The 24,532-nt window shown below is 47.7% G+C and overlaps 1 protein-coding gene across 1 annotated transcript in view; it reads right to left on the reverse strand.

Moving 5' to 3' along the window:
• Nucleotides 1-322: 322 nt before the first annotated feature.
• The window catches only part of LOC122385197 (heart- and neural crest derivatives-expressed protein 2-like), a 30,635-nt gene continuing 6,425 nt past the window's right edge, over nucleotides 323-24,532 (reverse strand). Inside the window, exon 2 of the mRNA XM_043373309.1 lies at nucleotides 323-1,285. Within this exon, the coding sequence (XP_043229244.1) occupies nucleotides 1,205-1,285 (81 nt within the window). The 3' untranslated portion in view covers nucleotides 323-1,204. The remainder of the gene's footprint in view (nucleotides 1,286-24,532) is intronic.

Consider the following 24,532-nt stretch of genomic DNA (forward strand, 5'->3'; position numbering starts at 1 on the left):
TATAACTGGAAAGTTCTGGTTGCATATATGTCACTGTCATGTCGATTGTCGAATCAACACATTCAGGATGTTTTTGTCGGCCCTGCTACGGCGAACTTTTTCTTGAAGTTAGTTAGGCCACTATGGCATGGGGCCTGAATGACCGTGGTCTGAAGTTTTCAAAAGATGCGAAATAAATGTATCGCAAGGTTTGCCTAAAATGGGTCGCTAAGCACCAGCATGATGTCATTTCGATCGACTGTCATGTCCGCACATTCCACCTGTCTTCCAGCCCCCCCCCCTCCTCCCCCTCCCCCACCTCTACTTGTAACACATACACACGCTAGTTTCACCGACTGTATTTCTATAATTGAGAATCAGACAAGGTTCAATGAGCCGCTCCCATACAGACACAAACACACACAATAGCATGGCTGCCTCGGTTGCGGTCAGCCATCCCATTCGGCATTCACAGAGCTACAGCAAACACAGGTAACACCGGCTACATGGGGCCTGTGCAGTAAGCACCTTCACAGGGCGCACAGATCATTACCAGAGCTCAGTCCGACCTGCACCCACAACATGCGAGACTCGAGTTAACTTTATTTTACAGGGTTCTCTCACGCCCACGCATTACCTATTTCCCGATATTTTGATTACCTCTTGCACACACCCACACGCCCACGTCATATGATTTGTTGATTGGCTTGCACAATAACACAGACGCAGCTGCGGTCATCTTAGCGCTAGTCTTTGCATCCACATCACGACACTTTGACATGACTAAATCATAAAACAAATAACAATGTAACAAAATCAGACACCAATACTCTTCCGGTCACAGTGTTCGGGGCTGTCATCCCAGTCTCTCCCGTCTGCAGTTGCGGATTTGAGTGAGCCACTGCAAGCGCCGCCTGAAAGTTGTCATTTGCTTGCACCTCTGTCAATGTCACTGACTATTTCTCTCCCACTGAGAGAGCTCTGAACAGCCACACCGCGTCGCCACAGATCGTATGCCAGACGCCATCGCCAGCGTCCAGCGCAGGAAGTCCGGCACTACAGCCGCGCCAATCTCTGCGAGCTTAGATGTTACGAACTCATGTGAGCTCTGTTGACCTCTGGAGGGAGATACTGCCCTTTATCGGTACCAGTCGAGAGGTGATTGCAGCGACGCTCGAGCTGCGCCACCGTGAAGAAGAGTGTGACGTTGAAGGGAGTGTGACGTTTATTTGAGCTTCAGCGCCCAGACGTGCTGGGGCCAGCCGGTCCGACCGTTGGCCTTCTGTTCCTGTTCCACGAGCAGCGCCTGGGGAGGACAGACGGGGTAACCAGGTCAGTCGGCGGGTCACACAGCGTTCGGGGCGAGAAAACGAGAGTAATGTGTTTGGGGAAAACATAGACCGAAATCAGCCAGTGTCACACTGTCTGCCGAAATAAAGAAACCGTGGAAGATGCAAAACGACGGATCAAACCAGCACCGAAAGTAGAAAGGGACATGGGTAAACGACAAAACCTATGAGGTGTTCAAAGGTGTTTAAAAACGACGAAACCTGTAAAGGATAGACATGGCTCATTGTCGAACAAAGACCGAGATACAAAACATAACGGCAAATTTTATCAATACACGAAAAAAGAAGATAGGCACAGAAAATCACCAAAGACTCGGACAGCGTCAGCACATAAAGTACACACTACACATTCACAACGGCGGATCAGGTAAGGATGGAGTGGATATTGCCATTGGTAGTGCTAAAGAAAATCGCGAGCCTGTGATAAACATGGCATATGATTCAGGCTTCACAGAAGAGGGAAAAGCCTCGATTTTCGCAACCATCCTTCCCTGTAACAGACATCTGTTCTCGGCTTTAACATCTGTCGATTTTTTTCTTTCTGTTCAAAGCGATAAATTAAAAACCACCTCAGCCACAGTTATTATAACCGACTCCTCCCCATCGGGTGGTGGACTGGCCGTGTGGAGGCGGGCCAGGTCGGGCCGGGTAGAACCACTCGCTGTCCAGCTGATCGTCTATCTCCGGGCGGAGCTCAGAGGACAGCCGGCTAGCCGCCCGGCCTCTCATTAGCACGTGCCGCCCCGCCCCTGTCCCCCTGTCCGCCCCTCTGAGGGCCGGGGGTCCGTCACCTAGCCCCTCTGAGGACACCAACACCCCCTGCTTGGTGTCTGTGTCACACAGTCGCGCTAATGACCGGGTCAAATGGGGTCGGCCGGCGGGGCCAGGTGCTGTCCGGCCGAGCCGGGCAGACAGCTGGGCTGGGGTCAAACTCGGCGCGGACAGACCAAGACAGCTGGTCAGGTCAAACTCGGCAGTCGATACGAGCATAAACGGTCGACCCACACGCGTCCGTCCGCCTCAGCACAGAGCCACCAGTAGTGAGCAGAGGCCGCTTCCTCGAAACGGGCTCTCATTCAGTTTATTCAGTTTCCATTCCATTATTCAGTCCATTCAGTTTACAGAATACCTACGCATTGGAATCGATCATTCAAAGAATGCTACCGAAAAATGGCACACACAGTCGGACGTTTCAGAAGCCTGACTCGTCTCTCGGACAGAGGTCACGGTGCCACCCGTCCACCACCCTCGCACGTGCTCAGGGGAAGGTCGGCGGCCGCACGACGGTCAGTTCTGGGGAGCTGACCGTAACGAGCTCCAGTCCAGGGCACAGAGGATGGAGTTTCAGTCGCCTGCAGCTGCAGGACGGCTGAATCAAGGCGCGCTTCCGGCGCACTGTTTATCATCGCGGCCCCATTACCGGCCAACGTCTAAACGAACATATCGGAGCTGCACAGCCGTCACCGGATGTGACTGTCCGCCGTCAGAGCGCAAACACGTCCGCAGAGGACAGAGGACTCTCGGAGACAGAGAGGACCCTCGGACAGAGAAACAGAGAGGACACTCGGACACAGAGAGGACACTCGGACACAGAGAGGACACTCGGACATAGAGGACACCCGGACACAGAGAAACAGAGAGGACACTCGTGCATAGTCAGGGAGGATACTCGGACATAGAGGACACTCCGACATAGAGGACACTCGGACATAGAGGACACTCGGACGACAGAGAGAACACTTGGGCATAGTCCGAGATGACACTCGGACATAGAGGACACTTGGACATCGACAGAGGATTCCAATCTGACTGAGAGAACACTCGGACACGGAGCGGACAGAGAAGGCACTCCAATATAGAACACTCGGAAACAGAGAGAGAAGACACGCGGACACGAACAGGGAGGACACTGACACGGACATAGAGGAAGAGAACACAGAAATGGACAGAGACACGGACAGAGAGGGCATTGGCAGGAAGGGCACGGAAAAAAGGAAATTCGGATATATTCACAGACAGAGAGGACAAGGACAGAGAGGACATTCGGACGCCACCGGAGAAAACAAATGACGTTGATAGTGTGTCTCATTGAAGGAATTATGAAACATTCCCAATTCCCATGATCAATTTAAGAAGAGAACGCCCATGTCCATTCACCCCAATCTACCGAGAAAAATTAGTGAGGTATTCAAGATTGGCTATCCAATTTAGTTTTCCGGGAGTTACATAGCTCGTTTAAACTCATGCGCTTATGTTCGTTAAAACTCATACGCTAACTCATACACTAAAGGCCTTAGGCCTACCAAATCATCCAGGGAACGTAAACGTTTTTCATCACGGATTCCGAGTCCACGGCCGGCCGCCGAGTGTGTCCAGTGAACCCCGCCATAGCCTAGGCCCCTGTTTATGTTATGCATGTATAGTGTATACGTTCATGTAAACACGGCTATCTAATGAGAAGGTTTTCCAAATAGCGTGTCGGCGTAGTGCGTCAAACACGCGGTCCCTGGGGAGCTCTCAGACCCACGCGGCCCGGCCCGTCGACTGGCAGATGTCCACTGTCGGGGGTGGGCAGTTCACTCCACCAGAGCAGGCAGAAGGACGGACCAGAGATGGACCGTGGCTGGTGTGCCAGTGCCGTGAATAGTACGACACGATAGGGATCTGGCAATGCAGCTAGTCTGCATCTACTGGAGTCCATTTGTTATTGGAGTTTCCTCTCCCAAAAGCATAAACATGTATTTATTGTTAATGATGTTCTCAGTTCTCACATGTGCTTAATTTTCTCTGTCCTATCTTTCCACTATTCATGCAAAATAAGTATCCAAGAGATCTATTTGGCCCTTTTACCGACAGTTAATTGATTGGTGTGATTACAGACCGCACAAAAAGACAGAAGCTCGTTTGTTAGCTGATCTTTCGCAGCAGCGAGCCGGTGACAGATTGTTGCCAAACGCATAAAGCAGCCATCCTGCGATATGGCCCAGCTTTCCAAACACCTCAGCCCGGCTGCCAAACTGGCGGACAGGCCATTCTGTTCGGCGGCGATATGTCTCGGTCGTGTCAAACAGCCGTGAGCGGCCGTCGAAGGAGGACAAACGACCGGCGTGCGCCAGACCCTCTCCCGACAGGCTTCTATCTGAGGCCACGCGCCGACCTGCGGTAGCAGAGCGGCTGTCCCGTGCCGCTGAATGGTGAGACAGACTGCAGACGGTAGTTTGGATCAGCTGCATGGCCCGCCTAAAACCGGTAGCAGCGCCGCCGGTCGCATCAGGGAGAACGGTATAGAGCCAGAGGTGTGACCACTCAGGGGCCACGGCCCGACGGAGAGATCCAATGGTAGCTCGGTCAGGTTAAAAAACTTATGCTGCTTTTAGGCCTTAGCTGCACAATATCACAACGAGGCGGCACGAAATCAATTTTTTGATGAGATTGGTGATGACACCACATTGTTGACACCACAAAAGCATAATGCAGCCATGGGATGGCACAACTATCACTCTCACAGGGCCTGGCCAGGATCGTGTCGCCGACTGCCGAGTAAGCGCAGTGAACGTCCAGCCGAGCTAGCCTAAGACCGTGTTGCCTAGCCGCCCAGCGGCTCTGTCAAAGCGACCCCATCTCTGCTGGATGGCCGGCCGTCAAAGGACGCCCGTTTTTACGGCCAGTCGACGGATAAACAACGGCCGGCCGGACCATCCATTGAGGACCGGAGAGCTCGCGCCGGCGCACCGCAACGATGAAACCCGACGCCGCAACAATAAATCCGGCCATATGTCTCCAGGGGGCCTCGTGACATTATCCGGGCGGACAGAGGAGGGAGGGAGGGGAGAGAGGGTCATACAAACAGGCGCGTGCGGTCGTGCCGGCGACTCTGCAACTCGCCAGCACTCCCCATCGCTGAGTGTTTTCTCAGCAAGCAGCCTGGCGGTGACTGACGTCAAAGGCTCGGGCGGCCCGGTGGCCGGCCGCCGCCGCCCCCGCCCCGGGCTCTCTCCATTACGTGTGTCATAGGCCGCGTATCGGCGCGCAGAGTACATAAACACAACGTTATAAACACCGGGGGAGGAGGGAGCGCCCGCGGCCGAACGGAACGGGACCAGGAGGAGATGGGACGGGGTGGGACGGGACGGGACAGTGCCGGAGAGCGGTCTCTAGCTCGGCAGACAAATTGGGGAGACCCGGGGACCGCCCACGGCAATTTCCGCTCGTTGTGGCCTTTTTCTGAAAGAACGGTGGAAGATAGCGACAACTTTTAGCGGTACTGGCTTACATTTTCATGCATTTTAGCTGTTAGTAAATGGGGTTCAGTGTTAGGATCTTATACCTACTTGATTTGAGCGAACTTGGCATAAAAATTAGCTGCGAAATTCTGATTCATTGCACAATATGTCCGTTGTATATAAGGCTGAACAAAGTATGAGCACAAGCAATGTTATCCAATCAGACCTGGCTCGAATAACAGATGAATTGAGTTACAGGCACCTGCAGCTTTGTTTATCTCTCCCAGTGTCTTCTGTCACCCGCAGTCAGTCAGGGATGGCAGGCGCGGCCGTCACTGCAAGGGGCTGCATTTCTCCGCCGGGGGGGGGGGGGGGCAGCGGGGCCGGTCGGTCTGCCCGGACGGGACGGGGAGGAGAGGGGGAGGGGTCTGGCCAGCCGGGGTGTGGCGCGGCATAGACAGGAGCCAGGCCACTCGGCAGTATAAACCCAGCTCGGCGTCAGCTGTTGACTGCAGTGCAGCGCGGTATCGGAGCGGCGCGGCCACTCCATTCCAAACTGCCACTGAATGAGCGGACTGATGGAAGCCACGCCGCGCCGCGGGTCGCCGGGCGCTGATCACAGCCCCTGCAGGCCGCCGCTAATTGAAAATTGGCGCAGCGCGGTAAATTGTGAACGATCGATCGCATCTCGTTAGGAGTCAGATGATCCCATCTTTCAGAGCCATTATCTAGCGGAATTTATGCATCAAGGAATACAAAACCATTCGGATGCGCGCAGTGTAAACTACCGCATCGCACCTCTGTTTCTTTCATTCTCAAAACAAACTGAGATTGACAAATGTGCACGAGGAACTAAGGAAGCCTGGAACTCGGAAACCGAGGCTGGATGCATTGTTTAACCGCACCATCCTTTGATCGGTTTCCGCGGGCCGCGCCGCGCCAGGAGGCGGGAATTGTGCGGTTCTCATCGGACTCCGCCCGGTTCTCACGGCACTCGTCGGCGGCGGTGGGCGGCGGACGGCCGGCGCGTGTCGCAGTCGACGATGGCGGCGCAGATAGCGCTATGGCGGCGATCACGGCGGTGATAACGTCTCGCCCCCGCCCGTCGGTCCGGGCCCCGATTGGCCGGCAGATAACGCCGACAGACCCGCCGGCGCTAACCGAATTATTGTCACCACCGGGCCGGCGCACTGGAGACATTATCGGCGCACGTGTGCGCCGCGCTCGCCGCCACAATGATTGCAGCTGGTCGGGGAGACGGTAATGGTGCGCTGAAATGAGCGCGACCGGCGAGCGCCGAGATGTGGCGGCGAGCAGTCAGAGGAGCCAGCTGGTCCGGGTCATTACTGAACTCCCCACCTGCCGCCCCGCCCCACCCCCGCCCCCGCCACGAGCACGGGGCTAGAGTCACTTATATCGGTAATGTCACATTAGTCCCATAGCGTCAATGGAGATGAATCAATTACCGTGGACGATGGGCTTTTGTACAGATTCGTCACAATGCGCCCGGCACAGTTAATTTACTGATCAAACGCAGGAACGTTTATTTAGTTAGGTTGCATTGAAGCTAACGATAAATCACAATACAATAGGCATCAACTTTGTAATAAAACTTAAAGATAAAGTACAAAGATAAGACATTTTATCACTTAAAACTTAAATAAATAAGTATGACCAACGCATTGGAGCATAAGTCAAGGCTCTGAGGATAGATAGCATTGTTATTGACCTGCATAAGAATGCGATAAATAGTTGGTTTTGAACCGGCAAGCCAACTTTATGAAGCGTTTAATTACGTTAACCTTTGAAATCTTCTAAATACAGTCATTACATTTTCAATAAATAAAAAGCAACGGGGCTATTTTGGATGAATATTTTCATATTAGTTTTTCCATGATATGTCCGGTCTAAAATGTTTGTCTAATTTAATCTAACTCTTGAATTAGCCTATAGGTCCGCTGGAATTGCAATGAAGCGCGACAACCAGCAAATTTCAACTTCTATTGTGAATCCTTGTAATTTTGGGTGATATTAGCCGTTTTCACGACGGCTATCTGGTACACATCTGGTACACATTTGGTGCAGATTAGGTGCAGATTTGGTCAAGTTAGGTTCAGTGATAATCTCTTAGTAGCTATCAGTTGGGGTTGCGCTGATTGCTTATATGCCTGCTTTGTCATATTATCAGAGAGCATCATCGATAAAAACACTGAAATAAATTCATAAAATGAAGATATGTGCTGTAAAAGAGATTAGGTACAGATTTGGTCAAATTAGGTGCACTCACCGAATAGTCCGTCGTGAAAACGGCTAATGTTTTAATGTGAAGTGTCTAGATAACACACTGTTTCAACAGATGTTGTTGTTGTGTTGTGTTGTCCCTCCAGGCTCTGGTGAGCTGTAGCCTAACGGCTCTGGAGGTACCTGGCGACCCTCGCCAGGGCCGCCACCGCGTCGTCTCGTCGCACGTCGCTCAGGCTCGGGAAGATGGTGCCGAAGATGCGGAGCCGGGCGTTCATCAGCGCCGGGCACCGCAGAAGGACATGGTCCGGGGTGTCGGCCTCTTCGCCGCAGGCGCGGCACCATCCTGCCCGGCATCCCCGATCACTGCACTGGGCGCACTCCGGCGATGGGTGCCGCCCGATTCTGTGCAGGTACTGGGCTGACCCGGACCAGTGTCCTGCTCGTAGTTGGTGGGTCTCCACTGCGTCCAGCCTGTTGGGTCCACGAACCGGCGGCGGGGGACGCCCCTCCATCAGCGTGCGGTACCAGCCAGGAGGCCACTGGCTGGTGGTACGGGCACGCGCGAGTCTCGCCGCAGCTCGGTAGACCGTGGTCACGTCAACAGGGACGTCTTCTTTCAACAGATCGAAGTTTCAACAGATCGAAGAACAGCATGGGCACCCAATTGCAATAAAAAATAAAGAACAAACAAACGCCACGCCTGAGAATAAACTGTAACTCTCCTCGATGAGACCGATACTCCCGGTTCATTTCCCTATCCACGCTGAGCCAATGAGCAGTGCGGAGGCTCGGTGATGGAGGCAGGGAGGGGAGAGCCGAACGAATGGCATAGCGGGCCGGCTGTACTTGGTGTCGAGTGACACCGTCTCGGGCGGCGGCCGGCGAGTTCCGGCCGTCCTCCCCTCGCGCTCCCCCGGTTCAGAGGTGCCGCCGAGTAAATCAGCCGCTGACGGCCCGGCCGGACGGGCAGGCGCCAAATTGTGGGTATCAGCTGCCGGCAGATCGTCGGGCCCGGCGCCGGCGCGCACCGGCCCGCTCTTTAGCCGAGTCAACAGAGACGCGGGAGGCGGAGAGCGGCGACTGGGCGCCGCGGCGGGGAGGGCGGGACAATGTACGGACCCGTCCGAGGGCCGGCCGTCTTCATTAGGCCGCGGTCTACCTGGCGGCAAAAACTTGGCTCGGACAATGGATGAATGGACTCTGAAATGGGAGGGGTAGCGCGGCTGGATGTGTCGGAACAAATCGGCGGTAACTGAACGACGACCGACCGTACAAAGTAAAACATGCAGAACAAGGAAGTGACCTGAACTAATTATCTAATAACAATATCTTGTGTGCTTTTCATTCAGTTTTTCTTCTTCTTCTTCTTCTTCTTCTTAACTTCGCCCAGTACCCTCCACTTTAATTGGTTCGAGCTTTTTAACTCGTGTAAAGCACCACTAGATCCTAAGTGTAATTTTGTGCCCCGTTGTAGTCATTTTGCATGCATGGAAAGTGGAAACGTCGCAAACCTGCACGAGGCAAGAGGTGGCCGACAGCAAACCCAGAGGACACTTGGAAGGACACGAGATTTTGATCATTTTGGTTTGAGAATAAGGGGGGCGGGAAGGAGACAATACCTAAGCCCAGCGGTTCAGATTCAGCGGTGTTCAGATTTTGGGCCGCGCTACACTGTAAAAAATATTGACGAGCTATGTGTCAAAACAAGGGTCTCGAAACAGTCACCAGGTTGTCAATGCTTCCGGTACCTACCACTTGACTAGTTACCGCTTAGTTAGCTTACAGGCTGAGAACTATCCAGATCGTTATGATCCGGTATTGTAATGATACCCTAGGTGTACCTTTGTTTTGAAGTGCTGAATTAACCATCAAGGTTGTTTGACGTTTGTTTTCGCCTCAATCCGAAACGAGGAAGACCCTCATCAAATTATTAGGTGAAAGCCAGCCTCAGGATGATCAAAATACTAGGGGTAGTTTTGTCATAGTAATCTGTGAGGGTTGAGGAACAAGCCGTAGCAATGCACTCGTCACTAAACCAGCCTGAGATTATTCGCCAGGTAGCGGCTGCGTTTCCCTACTTGCTGAATCATGTTAGCAACTTTCCATTTCCAGATGCACTTTTTACGGCAAATAAATTGTTGGGTTATTTGGAAGGTGAATGACAATTTTATTTCTATAAGTCAATACATTTGTATTTCCGATTGCCCTAAAACTTTTTTTTAATCGTTTGCGGTAGGTTTTTATTGTTCGCAATAAAGTTGCGCACCTGTGAATCCTTCACTTAATGCGTTCCCGGCTTCCCGGCGCCAGCTGTTGCGCTGTGCCGTGCCGCGTTCGGTCGGGGGTGCGCGAGTCTGTGCAGTGCGAGTGTTTATCACTGGGCAAACCTGTATCGTTTCCATTTGTGCAGTGTCTAGTTATGAAGAATTGCTTGCCGATATATGACCTGCAGTGATCGACGTTCTGATTCAATAACTTGCCATAAGCCATTATTCTCAACGAAATCGCGCAGAGACGTTTGCAAAGTTGTCGAGGGGGGGGGGGGGGCGAAACAAGAGCGATTTTAACCCGCGCACCGACGGGGGGGGGCGGATATCCGCCCCCCCCTGAGGTTTTTCGCGGATAGCGGGAAAACCGCGGCGCGTAGCGCCGCGAAATTTGGTATGACTATTCTCTCATCAATTTTACACATGGTGTGCAAGTTTGAACCTCCTAACTTTTAAGGTCAAGTCACCAGGTCACTTTGAATGACCCAACCTCAAGTCACTTTTTTGCAACTTTGTCACCGTGCCAGAGCTACAGTAGATGTCGGAGGCCTTTGAAAGTCGCAGGATGTTATTAGGTCATTAGTAGCTACAATTTGTATATCTCGGAATTTTGATGTCGGTGACCTAAGGTCAGGTCAATTTCGCGACCTCCCCATTATAAGTCAATGGGGGAAAAATCAACTCCCTGTTTTTACCACTAAAACGGGTCGGAATGGCCCCATATACCATACATGACTTCACATACGATCAACCTTCACTACCTTGAGGTCTGTTTTGCTGTTGGGCAGCTGTAAGGTCATGTGACGTCATCAAAGGTCACCAAAGGTTTTTTGCCAATAACTCCTTACAGGAACAAGATACAGCCGCGCGGATAGTCTCATTGTGTTCAGCTCGTCAAGACGCATCAAATGATATACATGATGACCTCGAGGTCACGTGACCTGAGGTCAACCTTTGACCTTGACCTTTCGAGGTCAACATATATATCATTCGATGCGGATCGACGAGAGGATCACGATGATGCCCTTAGTTTGTTCCTATCTTGACTACTTCGAAAGTTATTCGAGAAAAACCCTCTCCATATCTAGCGCCGCCATTTTGACTTTTTCGACCCCTGTGACGTCATCTTTGACCTGACCTGAAAATGACCTTAGTAAAAATTGTAGACCTTGTCCGTGCGTATCCGATGCCGTTTACCGCTTGTCGCTATCTTGCTTCGTTCTCGAGATCTCAGGGGGGGGCGGTCATCCGCCCCCCCCCCCGTCGGTACTAAGTTGGCGCAGACCCCCGTCGGTGCGCGGGTTAAATGAATTGCTCTCCATGCAGTGCAATAGGACTTAGGTTTAATTTTTCGAAAGTTGTGGAGCCGCCCCCGGTGTCCGGCCTGGCCAACTCTCTCAAGAACCGACAGCTAACGGAACACTGAAGTTTCACTACGACGATTTCCGCCAAAGTTATGAAGAAAGGGCAAGTGCAAGAAGTACAAAACTTCTCTTGGTAATCAAAACTTAGGTTTGGCAAATTCCAAACCCTAAGTCACTACAACTGTGGATATAAATAAGCTGGTTATTGACGGCCAAGCTCTGGCCAATCTGAGGTTCAGACCTATCATCAAGTTCATGAGGCAGCTGCGGTTGGGCGGCTCACGGGCTCCACTGCATAGGCTCAGACAGGTACTCTACAAAATGTCGTCTGTGTTCTTAGGTTCAGATCTATCGATAGGTATGTGCATGCTTCTGATTCGATTGATAACTGTAAACGGGCGCTGGAAGTGAAAGATTCGCTTGATATACGAAAGGTGCATTGCAAGAAAGCATATTATTTCAGAAATACACTTTCATTTTATCTTGAGCGTTTTTGGAATGGGCCGGATGAATTTGTCATCAAACTGGTAAGGGATTTCGTTTGAAGACCACCGATATTTAATAATATGATGGTCTTCAAACGAATTCGCTGGCAAATTCGATGACTGGATTGGGCGGCGTAGGATCTGCTGGTCATAGCTGACTATGGGTTGAGCAATACGTTAGTTTTGACCTAGTTTGAGCTTCATTCGTTAAGTAGGAACAAGACGATGCTTCTTTTGAGCATCGTCACTAAACAAGCCGCCCTCGTTTTGACATTGTTTTTCGTTATTATTGTTACTAGGTACTTTGTTATCATACACAGCATTAACGAGGACCTGCTTCCAAAACAAGGCAGAAACGCTCCAGCTATTTTTGGGACGTGGTAAAAACTAACCGACACCTGGTAACTGTCATCTGACGAACACAAAACAAGCCAGGGGCTCGCAGCGTGTGTCAAAAGTAGGATGCAAAACTAGTCTGTACCCCCGACATTTAGCGTTGAGAATCATTTGACGAGGGGCTAGTCAATATTTTTTACAGTGTAGAGAAGAAACTGGGAGGTGATGCCCGGCTGATAGAGAGGCAGGCAGTGATGGACGTAGAAGGACGGAGCAACTGCACTAACGGCGCCGCAACCCGTGGCTGGCTGCGACGCGCTTCGGGGAGCGGCTGCTCTCTCGGCTAGAGGTGAACCCATGACCCGCACAATATCCGGAATTCCGGACCTCAACGCCCCTAGATTTATCATTTGGGGACATCTTAAGAACAAACTGTGCCGAATGAAAAAGAAAATCATAAATGCTCTGAAGAAACCAGCAAAGTGTGCCGAGCGCGGTGGTTCGAGGTATGCGACCGGAGTTCTGCCGCGCGGACGTGGCACAAGTGACGCAGCGCCCGTCTTTGTGTCTGAAGCGTTTTGGTGGTCTTTTGGAAAATGTGCTGTGCGCACGACACCGACCATGCAACATGAACTGAGTAGTGAGTACCTCATCAGTCATCGCAATATAGCTTGAATGTATCATTGTTTGGTCATTGGTGTGACTTTGGTAATTGCGAGGACTTATGGTTACCAAAACAAGAAATTTAAATCAGACTGATTTTTTCGGGAGCTCCCAGAATCAGCAACGCAAAAAACACGACTCACATACTTTGAGAGATTTTGATGATACAAAAGGCGCTAGCAATTTAATTACAAATGAGGTAAATTAATAATGGCAATAGGCAGCATTGCTACAAGCCTTGTAAAGATAAACAAAACACTATGTCCGAACTCCGGACGACTAAAATCCGGTAACAAGTTACGACCAAATTCAAGCTTCAGTGGTAAGCTACAAGGTTTGTTCTCCGAATAGAGCGGGCGGCAGGAGTCAGTATCGGAATGGAATGGCTCTTACGGGATCAATACCTATTTAGCTGAGCATAGGCGGCGGAACGGGGAGGGGCACCGGGACACCGTGCCCCCCTTTGATTTTGGCATTTTAACATTAGCCCTATGGGCGTTACATGGAAAGAATGGGACCGAAAGTCGGCAGTGCCCCCCCCCCCCCTTAATTGAAGCTGTTCCGCCGCTACTGTAGCTGAGATGGGTTGTGGGGGTCAGGTCAGAAGCGGAGTGCGGGATGGGCTGCGGGGGCAGTACCAGGTCGTCAAGGAGTCAGCTTAGTTGGCTGTGGCTAAGAAGTCAGTGCCAGTCAACCTTAGCGCAGTGCTCCTCGAACATTCATAGGGCAATAGCAGCGGCTGCGAGGATTGTTTTAGGAGGTGAGTGTACTCGAAATTTCGTAACAAGTGTGGTCTTCGTAACACGATTTTTAGCTTTCATCTGAAATTTTACTGCTAATGCTAATAAATTAATATTATGACGATAATTGTTTTTAAAAAGTTGGTGGGGATTTGGTAAATATAATTAGATAAATAAAAGAAGTTGACCTTTTCCTCGACATCAAAAATGTAAAAAGCCGAATAATATATTTTAAAAAACGGTGAGCTTTCGGCCACTGGCCTTTATCAAACCAACGTGATAACAATGTTAAAAGACGATCCTGTGAATAATCTGTCTGCCATTTTTCAAAAACCGAAGATCGTGATATTTTAGGAAAGGCGCTACTCATAAGGGCAAACTATTTGATAGACCGATTGTCTACATAGTGTCCGATGTACGTAACATACATAATATACAATTGTACACGTAGCTGTCAAACACACATCGTATGGAAGGTATGTACACTAACGCCGATGTACATCACACACATAACAAAATAATATACACATACACATATTAATCGATTGAGTTGAAAAGGCTACACGCTCACAAGATACACATGATACAGGCGCTTACATGATTGGCCACGACGAAAGATTTGAGTTTATGTGCGGGCGGTTTGCTTTTATAAGTAGGGATTCTGCGATTTTTCTGTCCGGGTGGTCTTTGGAGCGATAAAGGACGCGAACCTGAAGAGGAAGGGATGATTTGTTTAGCGGCGCGCCGGGGTGGTGCTCACGGAAGTGGTCTCCCATCGGGGTCCCTTCGGATGCGCTCAAGGCGTCTCGTAAATGTTCGTTAAATCTTAGTCGAACAGGTCGTTTTGTCTCGCCAATATATGTGCCGTCGTCACCCTTTCCTTCACACAACTCACAATTTAGCCTGTAGACGACGTTCTTCTGTGTACAATCACCTGAAAAATCTGATTTACACATGTTGCATCGTGGGCCTCCAGGGCAGATAGGTTTAGATAGTGATGATCTAACCAGTTTGTTTCGTAGCTTTTGGGGGTTCCTCCATGCTATCCTGACAGCTAAGCCAGATTTCCTAACTTTACTTTGAATTTTGCATAGCAGTTCTTCATCTATGTACGGTAAACATAAGAAGCCATCTTCGCCCTTGTCTCGACTAACTTTACCCATCCTGGATCTGGACCCTTGCTGTTTGACCTCCCACAAGAGCCTTCTAAGAACTTTCTCTGGGTACCCATTTTGAACCAACAATGTCCAAATCTTGTCTATACTCGCCCTCTCTTTAGCACTGCTCGAAGAGTTCCTGATCGCTCGCCGAAACTGACTACGGACTATGTTTTGTTTAGTAGACTTCGGGTGGGCTGATTTATAGTGCAGGATGATCCCTGAGTTCGTAGGTTTTATGTAAAGTTCCGTTTCAGTCTTCGTAACCTGGCCCTGGGTCACTACTGTCACTAAGGTATCTAGGAAGGCCACACCCGACTTTGTACCGGAATGCTCCATGGTAAAGCGGAGTGTCGGATGAAGCGAGTTTAAATGCGACAGAAAATCTACTAAAGCCTGCTCTCCATAGGTCCACACGCCTGCGTAATCGTCAATGTACCGAACCAAAAAGGACGGTTTCTGATCCAGGTTTTCTAACGCTTTGCGCTCAAAACGATCCAGAAAGAGAATGGCTATGGGAGGGGCACATGGATTGCCCATAGGGATTGACCACGGCCGGCCGGCCGTGGTCACGCTTTTGCGAGGCTTATATCTCAGCAACCACTTGACCGATTTACATGCGGTAATCATGTAAGCGCCTGTATCATGTGTATCTTGTGAGCGTGTAGCCTTTTCAACTCAATCGATTAATATGTGTATGTGTATATTATTTTGTTATGTGTGTGATGTACATCGGCGTTAGTGTACATACCTTCCATACGATGTGTGTTTGACAGCTACGTGTACAATTGTATATTATGTATGTTACGTACATCGGACACTATGTAGACAATCGGTCTATCAAATAGTTTGCCCTTATGAGTAGCGCCTTTCCTAAAATATCACGATCTTCGGTTTTTGAAAAATGGCAGACAGATTATTCACAGGATCGTCTTTTAACATTGTTATCACGTTGGTTTGATAAAGGCCAGTGGCCGAAAGCTCACCGTTTTTTAAAATATATTATTCGGCTTTTTACATTTTTGATATCGAGGAAAAGGTCAACTTCTTTTATTTATCTAATTATATTCAATATGTTCCTCGCTCGAGCACTTAGTAATATTACCAATCGGGATTTGGTAAAATATAATTTCAAAGTTGCAGCACGTTGGATTCAGAAGGGCGAATGCATTAGAATGCCCCCTCTGAATGTGTGACGTCAGCGCAGATCTAACGAATTTAAATCTTTTACTAAAACGTTTGGTAGCACGCGGTGGTAGGTATATGCTGCTTTGCGCGCAACAAGTGCCATACTTTCAGCTGCCAAAGCCCAAACTATTGCTTCCAAATAAAGTCGCTGGGAATAGCAGAGATCCCAAAAAGTAAACAAAAGTAAAAGCTTAATATCTTGAAAATCATTGAACATTTTTCGGTGAAATTTGGTTAATGTTCGTATTTGCTCTTTCGGAACCGAGCGACATTACTTTCATGTCAATTCATTAACTTTTTTGGAGGTGGGAGGGTCTCTTTAAAGGGACCCTCCCACCTTAACCTTAGTTTTGAGTTGAGATAGCCAAATTGGTGGCCATGGCCTGCAAATACCGGTTTGGGCACTCACAACATCGAGAAATGCTTTAATTCGAAGATATGGAATTTCAAACTTGCAGTTTTCGGATTCTAAGGGGCTTATGCATTGGTATGCCCCCTTAGAATTTGTGACGTCAGCGGAGATCTAACGATTTTTAAATCTTAGACTAAAACCATCGTTAACACGTGGTGGTATACGCTGCTTTGCGCGCAACGTCTGCCGCACTTTAAGGCTGCCAAATTATTGCTTCCAAATAAAGTCGTTAGTAACAGGGAGATCCCAAAAAGTAAACAAAAATAAAAGCCTAATATCTTGAAAACCAGTGAATATTTTTCGGTGAAATTTGGTAGATATTCGTTTTCGCTCTTTCTGAACCAAGGGACATCACTTTCATGCCAATTCATTAACTTTTTTGAAGGTGGGAGGGTCCCTTTAACCCGTGCATGACTGGGGGGGGGGGGCTCTACAGAGCCCCCCTCATGTTTTTAGGCAATATCTTCTTAAAGGGACTCTCCCACCTTCAAAAAAGTTTATGAATTGGCATGAAAGTGATGTCGCTCGGTTCAGAAAGAGCGAAAACAAATATCTACCAAATTTCACTGATAAATATTCACCGGTTTTCAAGATATTAGACTTTTATTTTTGTTTACTTTTTTGGGATCTCCGCTGTTTCTAGCGACTTTATTTTAGAAGTGCGGCGTTTGCGGCAGATGTTGCGCGCAAATAGCATATACCACCGCGTGCTACAAAACGTTTTAGTCAAACTTAATGACGGACGTTCGAAAGCCTGATGACGTCATCAGATTCCCGTAATGGTTAAGAGATAGGGACCACGCTGGTCCCACCCTGCAAGTAAAGGGAAGAAATTTCTTGAACACCGTAAAGCTGCGGGGGTTGCGACCAGGATAAATAGTGGTTTCTGAGCCTGGCCGCAAACTTGGCTATCTCAACTCAAAACTAATGTTAAGGTGGGAGGGTCCCTTTAACCGTTTGACGGATCAACATGAAACTTGCGGTACCCTCAGCGGCATCAATTTGACACCTTGTGTTAAAATTTCAACTTTCTAAATACCATGGTTTGGCCGGAAATGACGTAAGAGTGACGTCATGTCGGCCGATTTTGATGCAAAATATTGAATTACGGCAAACGCTCTCAAGAGCTTAGTTTTAAAGCTAGGTTTAATTTCTTTGCATCAGTGGACTACAAATACAGGTAGCTATCAAACTGCTTTCTCGATTTTCGAAACTTTGAAAATTAAAAAAAATGTATTTACAATTACAAAGATATATTTTTTGATTTTTTTCGATTTTTTTTTTTGATATTTCGCAAAAAAAAAAAAACGGAATATATGTGATAGAACACACACATGATAAACTACTCTAGCAAGTTTCAGCCCAATATCTCCAAAAATAGCCAAGTTATTAGCCTTATTGTCAAAGTTTTACAATTTTATATTTTTCAAAACCATTTTTCAGTACCTACATTTTTGACATCGTACAGCAATATAAATGGCACCATCGTATTTCTGAGCTCAAACTGCATCTGATAGGCACCTTTTTTGGTCATCGGTCGCCTCGAGGTCAATAAAAATAGGTTTCTTTCAACAGTTTTTCCAGGGCTATCAGACGCCGTTTGAATTTTGACGATCGGCTCAGTAGTTTCGGAGATAGGAGGGGTGACTCTGGATAGCCCCCCCCCGTCATTCGCGTTATGGAAAATGCCCCAGTCATGCGCGAGTTAAGTTTGGTGCTTTCGCCAGAAAACCCGTCATCAAAACGGCCAATAGCCAGACTTGTAAACGACTCTGAGTTGATTCGTGAATCGACTCAGAATCAAACCATTTTTCGATGAGTCATGAGTTGATTCGAATCACTTCATCGAGGAACTTGATGAGTCGTGAGTTGATTCGAATCAATTAAATTTAACATCATGAGTCATTTGATGAATCGATTCAAATTTTCAGACTCAAACAAAGAATCGACTCAAAAAAAATTTGAGTCGTTTACAAGTCACCATCAACACCCTAATAATCAATGCTAGATCACCCCCTCAGCTTTAGCCATCACTTAACTCCATATTTCATACTTACAAGAGCCTCAGAGGCTCAGGGACAGGCGCCTAATGAGCCAAAAGCATTTGGCAGTTGGTACCTAGGTAGGTACTAGAGGTGGCAAAACTGGAAAATTTTGGGACCCGGACCCGGACCCAGTCTGACTGGCACATTTCCAGAACCGGTCAGACCCGGTCTAGGTCAGCATTGGAACCAGATGGACCCGTTCCCGAAATGCATTTGGAAAATTGTGTACTATGCAAGAAGAAAATATTTTCTTTCCAATTGAGCAACCTTGTGTTGCAAAGTAAAACATTCATGCCATGGTCATTTCACTTCGCTTCACAGTTTGTATTTTAGAACCAGATTCAGGTCATATTTAATAATATAAGGCGTAAAAAGAACAATGAATTTCATGCTCACCTAAGCCCCTTTTACTACAGCTGCTAAAAATGATGTGAACTGGGGATCCATGGAGCAGTGACTTCCTCAGTCAGAACCTAGCATCAAACATGGAACAAGATAAATATAGGGGAGAGCGGGGAGAGTTGTATCATGTCCAAGTTGTATCAGGGCGAATTGTGCCAAACTTATCCGATGGATGGCGCTCGCGACACGACCAGCCGACGAGGTTTTCCGGGCGCCATCTTTCCCTGTTCTGTCTTGTGGCTGAGTGGACGCGTCTCGAGGTGAGAGCCGATTTTATGTTTTTTTAATGTCATTCTAAAAAAATAAGTTGCAAGAAAATGTGTGTTCTGAGCATTTAGATGTGCACGAATTTGAAAGATCTCCGTAGCGGTGGTGAGGGTAGGTTCTAAGGCTGCGTGAGTGAAAACGGATTTCTCCAGCTGTCCGCTGTTTTTTAGCACGAAGATGTTTTTTCCAAGATGGCGGCTAGGTACATGTTGTATCAGAGCCGGGTGGGGTATGTTGTAACATGTATGTATGCATGTATGTATGGGTATGTTGCTTTTGATCGCGAAAGCTAAGCCCTGGCTCGCGTTTGTAGGTAGCTAGTCAACGCTCGTTCCATTTCGGCACAATGTGTTGGCTTCTTTGCTCTTAACGGGCCACTTTTGCGTCTAGTCTGTTGATGTTTCGTTCGGATTGCATTGACCTAAGTTTGGTCTAATAAAGTGAAGCCTTTGAGCATACCTATGCATTGTATTAACCCCCTTTAATGTTGTTGTTATGTTCAAAACCAGTAGCAAGCACACTCCCTGAAACGTGAAATAGTGATACAAATTACCCCACCATGTGATACAACTCACCCAAGCCATGGGGCAAGTTGTATCAAAAACATTGTTCTATTCGGGAGACCGTAGAAGAAAAACTGGTAGAGGTAGCGGAAAAGTTACTTTGCACAAAAAAGCAGAAGAATCAAGGAAGGGGATGGTATGGAAATAATGAGTTTATCACGGATAGTTACGAGGTTATGGGTCTCGGAGTAAAAACTGATACAACCCACCCCACTCTCCCCTACTGATACCTTTGCTTATATTCTTGGTAAATGATATTCGTTTTTAGAATGGAATACATCAGTCCTTCAAATATCAACTATATAACGTCCCAAACCAGAAAATCAAAATAAAAAAATAGAGAAACATAAAATAAAACTGTAAGGTCCGCCAGAAATGTCGACACCAATAGCAAGAAAAAGCAGGCGTTAAAACACTGCAAAATTTTGTTGGCGTTAAAGTAGGTACTGCAAAATCGAAATGGCATTAAAGTACCGCAAGGTTGCGATCATGACTTAGTGCCAATTCATTAACGTAGAAAACAAACTACAATTTGTTGTTAGTACTTAGATATAGAATGAAAACCAAAGTTTCTGGGACTGACCTGATTTTGATCTTAGCGTCTTTGAGCTGGGATCCATGAGCAGAGTAATTGCGTATTACAAACGTATCACTATGATGAACAAGTAGGAAAATCCGTTCCTGATGCACATTTACTCGTCAATGCATTCGGGGTCTTTGTATCAATGTCATTAGGCGTTTAGTATGTGCTAGAGTGGAGACTTTGTCCTCTTCCCGATCGTGTTCCAAAATTGTTACCTTTATGCAGTAGATTAGCGTGCGTAAGGCTTAGCATATATGACGCTCAAATGCGCCGTTTTCATATCAACACGGAATCATTGGCCTTGGAGAATGGCATTGGTATTGACTCAGTTATTTGCCAGCTGTTGCCGTATGATGGCGCTAGTAGAGCGCTAATGTTATACGCTCTGCTAGCGCCACCATGCGGCGCCAGTTGGCTAAAAATCTGTTCAATATCACGGCTTCTGGAGAATGCCTTAGATTCATTTCATACAGATAGAAATAATTTCAAAGCTGATTGAGTTATGTTAAATGCATTTAAATATCAAACCAAGGCCATGGGTATCAGACATGAACTGCGATTTCCGGTGGGCACAGTGACTTTGGTAATTGGTATGTCAATGTCTTTGAAAAGGCAGGTAAGATTTGCAACTGGTCAGCCTTGCTTCAATTGGATTTGTGTCCATTATAAATGGATTTCAGTCATACTTACCTCATATGTTATTGGTATTTGATTTCTACAGCCCAAAATATTGTTGGGTGTGTACAGCAAACTGAATGGAAGTGATGTGTACAAACATTTGAAGTATTTTCTGGACTGCTTGCAGTTAGAACTTATTTGCTTTGTTGTAGGTGACAAGATAAGAAATTGAAGCAAGACTGACCAGTGACCAGTATGCTACAGAATAGGTAGCCCAATCTCCAGGAATATTAGAATTCAAAAGTGGAATTGGGACTTAGGAACTGGAAACTGCATCAACCATGTTTGCCAAAGTAGGTACCTATGTACCTAGTCCTACTAGGTAGCTGCTTGAATCTTTGGTCAAGGCTACTATGCTGCTTAATACCTACGATTGTGGTATGCGGCATATTCATTTTATCATAGCTTTGCGTCAAATAATCAACAAATGCCTATAGTGAGTCATGGGTTGAATGAAATAAGTTCAATAAAAATGTCGTGTGAGTCATGAGTTGATTTGAATCGATTCATCAAAATGTGTGAGTCATGAGTTGATTCGAATCATTCCGTTGGCTAGTTGCTCGAGTCATGAGTTGATTTGAATCAGGGGCGTCGCCACGGATTTTTGAGTGGGGGGGTCGGGTTTCCGGTCTTCGTCTTGATGGGTAGGGGTGTTTTTAGTCACACTCCCGGTTTTTTCGTGTGCCCGGAGAAAAACCTCGGCGCGCAGCGCCGCGAAAGCAGCGGTATATCTTATTGTACATCAATTTTGCATCGTGCATAAAAATAAAGCAGAGGTCACCTGAGGTCAGGTCACAAATGTCATGTCAAGTTCAGTGTCAATGCCTCTTAACCCGCGCCCTGCTGGGGGGGGGGGGTGTTTGAACACCCCCCCTTGTGGTTTTTCGCGAATATCTCAAAAACGGCGGCGCGGAGCGCCGCCGTTTCTGGTATACCTTATCATACATCAATTCTACACATGTTGTGAAAATTTCAGACCAAGGTCATTCAAGGTCAGGTCACCAGGTCACTTGAAGTGACCTCACCTCATAAAAAGTTTCAATGTCTGTCATAGCTACACCGAGTGACCGATCGCTTTGAAACTTTCAGCGATTGATAAGAGTAACAGTATCTATAAAATGTATATCTCGGAATTTTGATATCGGTGACCTAAGGTCAGGTCAATTTTGCGACCTCCCCATTATAAGTCAATGGGAGAAAATTGAAATGCGCCTCTTTTGGACGAAAGACATTATAAACACTCCCAAACAGTGAATTACAAGTGGTTTAGTCACACTGAACATGAAAATGGTGTCCGTGACCCTTGTTTATGCCCTGAGGTCATCTTAGGTCACGAATTGTATCTCACAGTTTTTCGCAAATAACTTTTGATAGAGGCATGCTAGAGCGATGAAAACGCCTTAGATGTGTTCAGCTCGACGATATAGATCGACTGATATGCAACATGACCCTTTCCGGTCAGGTCATGACCTTGACCTGAGGTCAAATTTTCAAGTTGACCTTTCAAGGTCAAGTTATAGTTCATTCGATGCGTCTTGGCGAGAGGAACACGATGCCGGTAAAAGTAAGCTCGTACAAGGCTTGGGTCAAAAGTTATTGCCGAAAAACTGTTTCCGAAAAAATCGGCTATTTTTGCAGTTTTTGCCCCCTGCAGGCAAAACCGTTGACGTTAGGTCAAATCTGAGAGAATTATACTCAGAAAGGGCGTTAATAGGGCTATCGAATGCGCTTTTCCGCGGCGCTGTAGCTCTATTGGTTCCCGAGTTATGCGTTGGCTTCTTGGAAATTTTCGATATTCGACCTGAAAATCGGCGAAATTTTGCCTTCAATGACCTCTGGTGACCTGACCTTTGACCTGACCAAAAACTGACCGAAATGATTTCGTCATTGTTTTTGACGCTCTTTCGAACGCCGCCTTCCGCGTATCGCTACGTGGCCCAGGAGCCGAGTTACAAGGGGGGGTGTTCAAACACCCCCCCCCCCCAGCAGGGCGTGGAAATCCAGGACCCCCAGCCGGGCGCGGGTTAAAACTGCAATCTTGTCATTCCTATAGATTAGGTATCTCCTGACTCCTATAAGTCTGAAATTTGGTGTAATGAATGGGATTATAAGTGCCAACAGTTCATGAATCTGGGATTTTACATCTGAGAAGCGAAGTCAGGTCAAATAGGTGTGTGACCTCACCAATCATGATAAGATATGGGAAAAGCACGATGCCCTCCATGCTTTGAAAGTATATGCTAAAAACGTTAGATACTTTTGTAGCCATGGCACCTTGTTCATTTTAGAGATAAGGTGCAGCTAATGACCAGTGGTGACTGAAATGGTCAGTCATTAGGTCATCAAAGGTCTCTAACACATTTTCGACAACAACTTTTGATGGAGACGTTGTAGAGCGATGACAGCACCTGGAGTGTGTTCAGCTCAGTAACACAGATCGATCCACATGTAGTAGGTTCTTTTCCGGTCAGGTCATGACCTTTACCTGATGTCAAGTTTTCTATTCAAGTTTTTAAGTTCAAATTGTAAGCCATGCGACGTGTTTCGACGAAACAAAAGCGATGGTGATAACATGAATATCATACACATTCACTGAATCATAGGTTGTTACAGAACAAATGTTTCGGCAAAATCCGTCCGTTTAGCTGTTTGGACTCTATGGTACACAAGCCTTAGACCCGAAGTCATATCTGAGGCGAAGTTGGCGAAAGAGCTTTAAAAAGCTATCGAATACGCTTTCTGTGTTGCTGTAGCTCTTATTCGTATTTTGCGGGTCGCTAAGGTAAAACGTTTACCAACGTAACGCATAAGGCGTGCTTTCGGCCCCTGATCGAGGTAGAGTTTCGCGGAAGAGCGAAAATGCTGCCCTGCCCGTGATGAGAGAAAGCCGATGATGCCCAATTTCAAGGTCTTGGCCGGGTCATCTTAGGTCAACGCCCAAAAGTAGGAAAAATATGTCCGCCTGCTAGAACTTAGTGAGCCCGTAGCTGTTATCGGGGTCCCGAGTACCTACGAGTTCGATGTTAGTCTTGAACAAAGATGATGACTCCATGCATTTTGGGTAGATCGGGTCGGGTCAGGTCAGGTCGACCAGCAGGCTTCCTGCCGGCCATCTAGAGTGGGTGACTGACAACCACCAACGATAGCTTCGTAACATGTTGCATAACCATCATTTATCAAAACTACTTCAAACGGTTCAAACGGGCGCTAAACTCGAAATCAGCCCCAAAAACCACACTTGTAAATGGAAGCAAATAAAACTCAAAAAAGTTAACCAGGTCCACCGTCAGGTCATAGACTCGTCGTACCTCCTGCAGCATCTGCCTCTCGCCGTGCCGGCGAGGAACGTGCGCAGGCCGGCCTTATTTCATGTCCCCTACGCAAGGGTCAACACTATTAAGCGCGGCTTGTTTGTCCGCATCCCGGAAGCCTGCAACGAGCTGATGAATGTCAGGCGAGAGGCCGATATATGGCACCAAAGCTCCTACCAGTGGAGACGTACCGTCCGTCAGACCGCTCAGCGTAACACGACTTAGAGAGTGTACTCGTATGTATGTGTGTGAGACGTGTGTGATGTGCGTTGCGTG

The sequence above is a fragment of the Amphibalanus amphitrite genome, unplaced genomic scaffold, assembly GCF_019059575.1.
Source record: "Amphibalanus amphitrite isolate SeventyFive unplaced genomic scaffold, NRLGWU_Aamphi_draft 000211F_arrow, whole genome shotgun sequence".
Classification (NCBI taxonomy): Eukaryota; Metazoa; Arthropoda; class Thecostraca; order Balanomorpha; family Balanidae; genus Amphibalanus; species Amphibalanus amphitrite.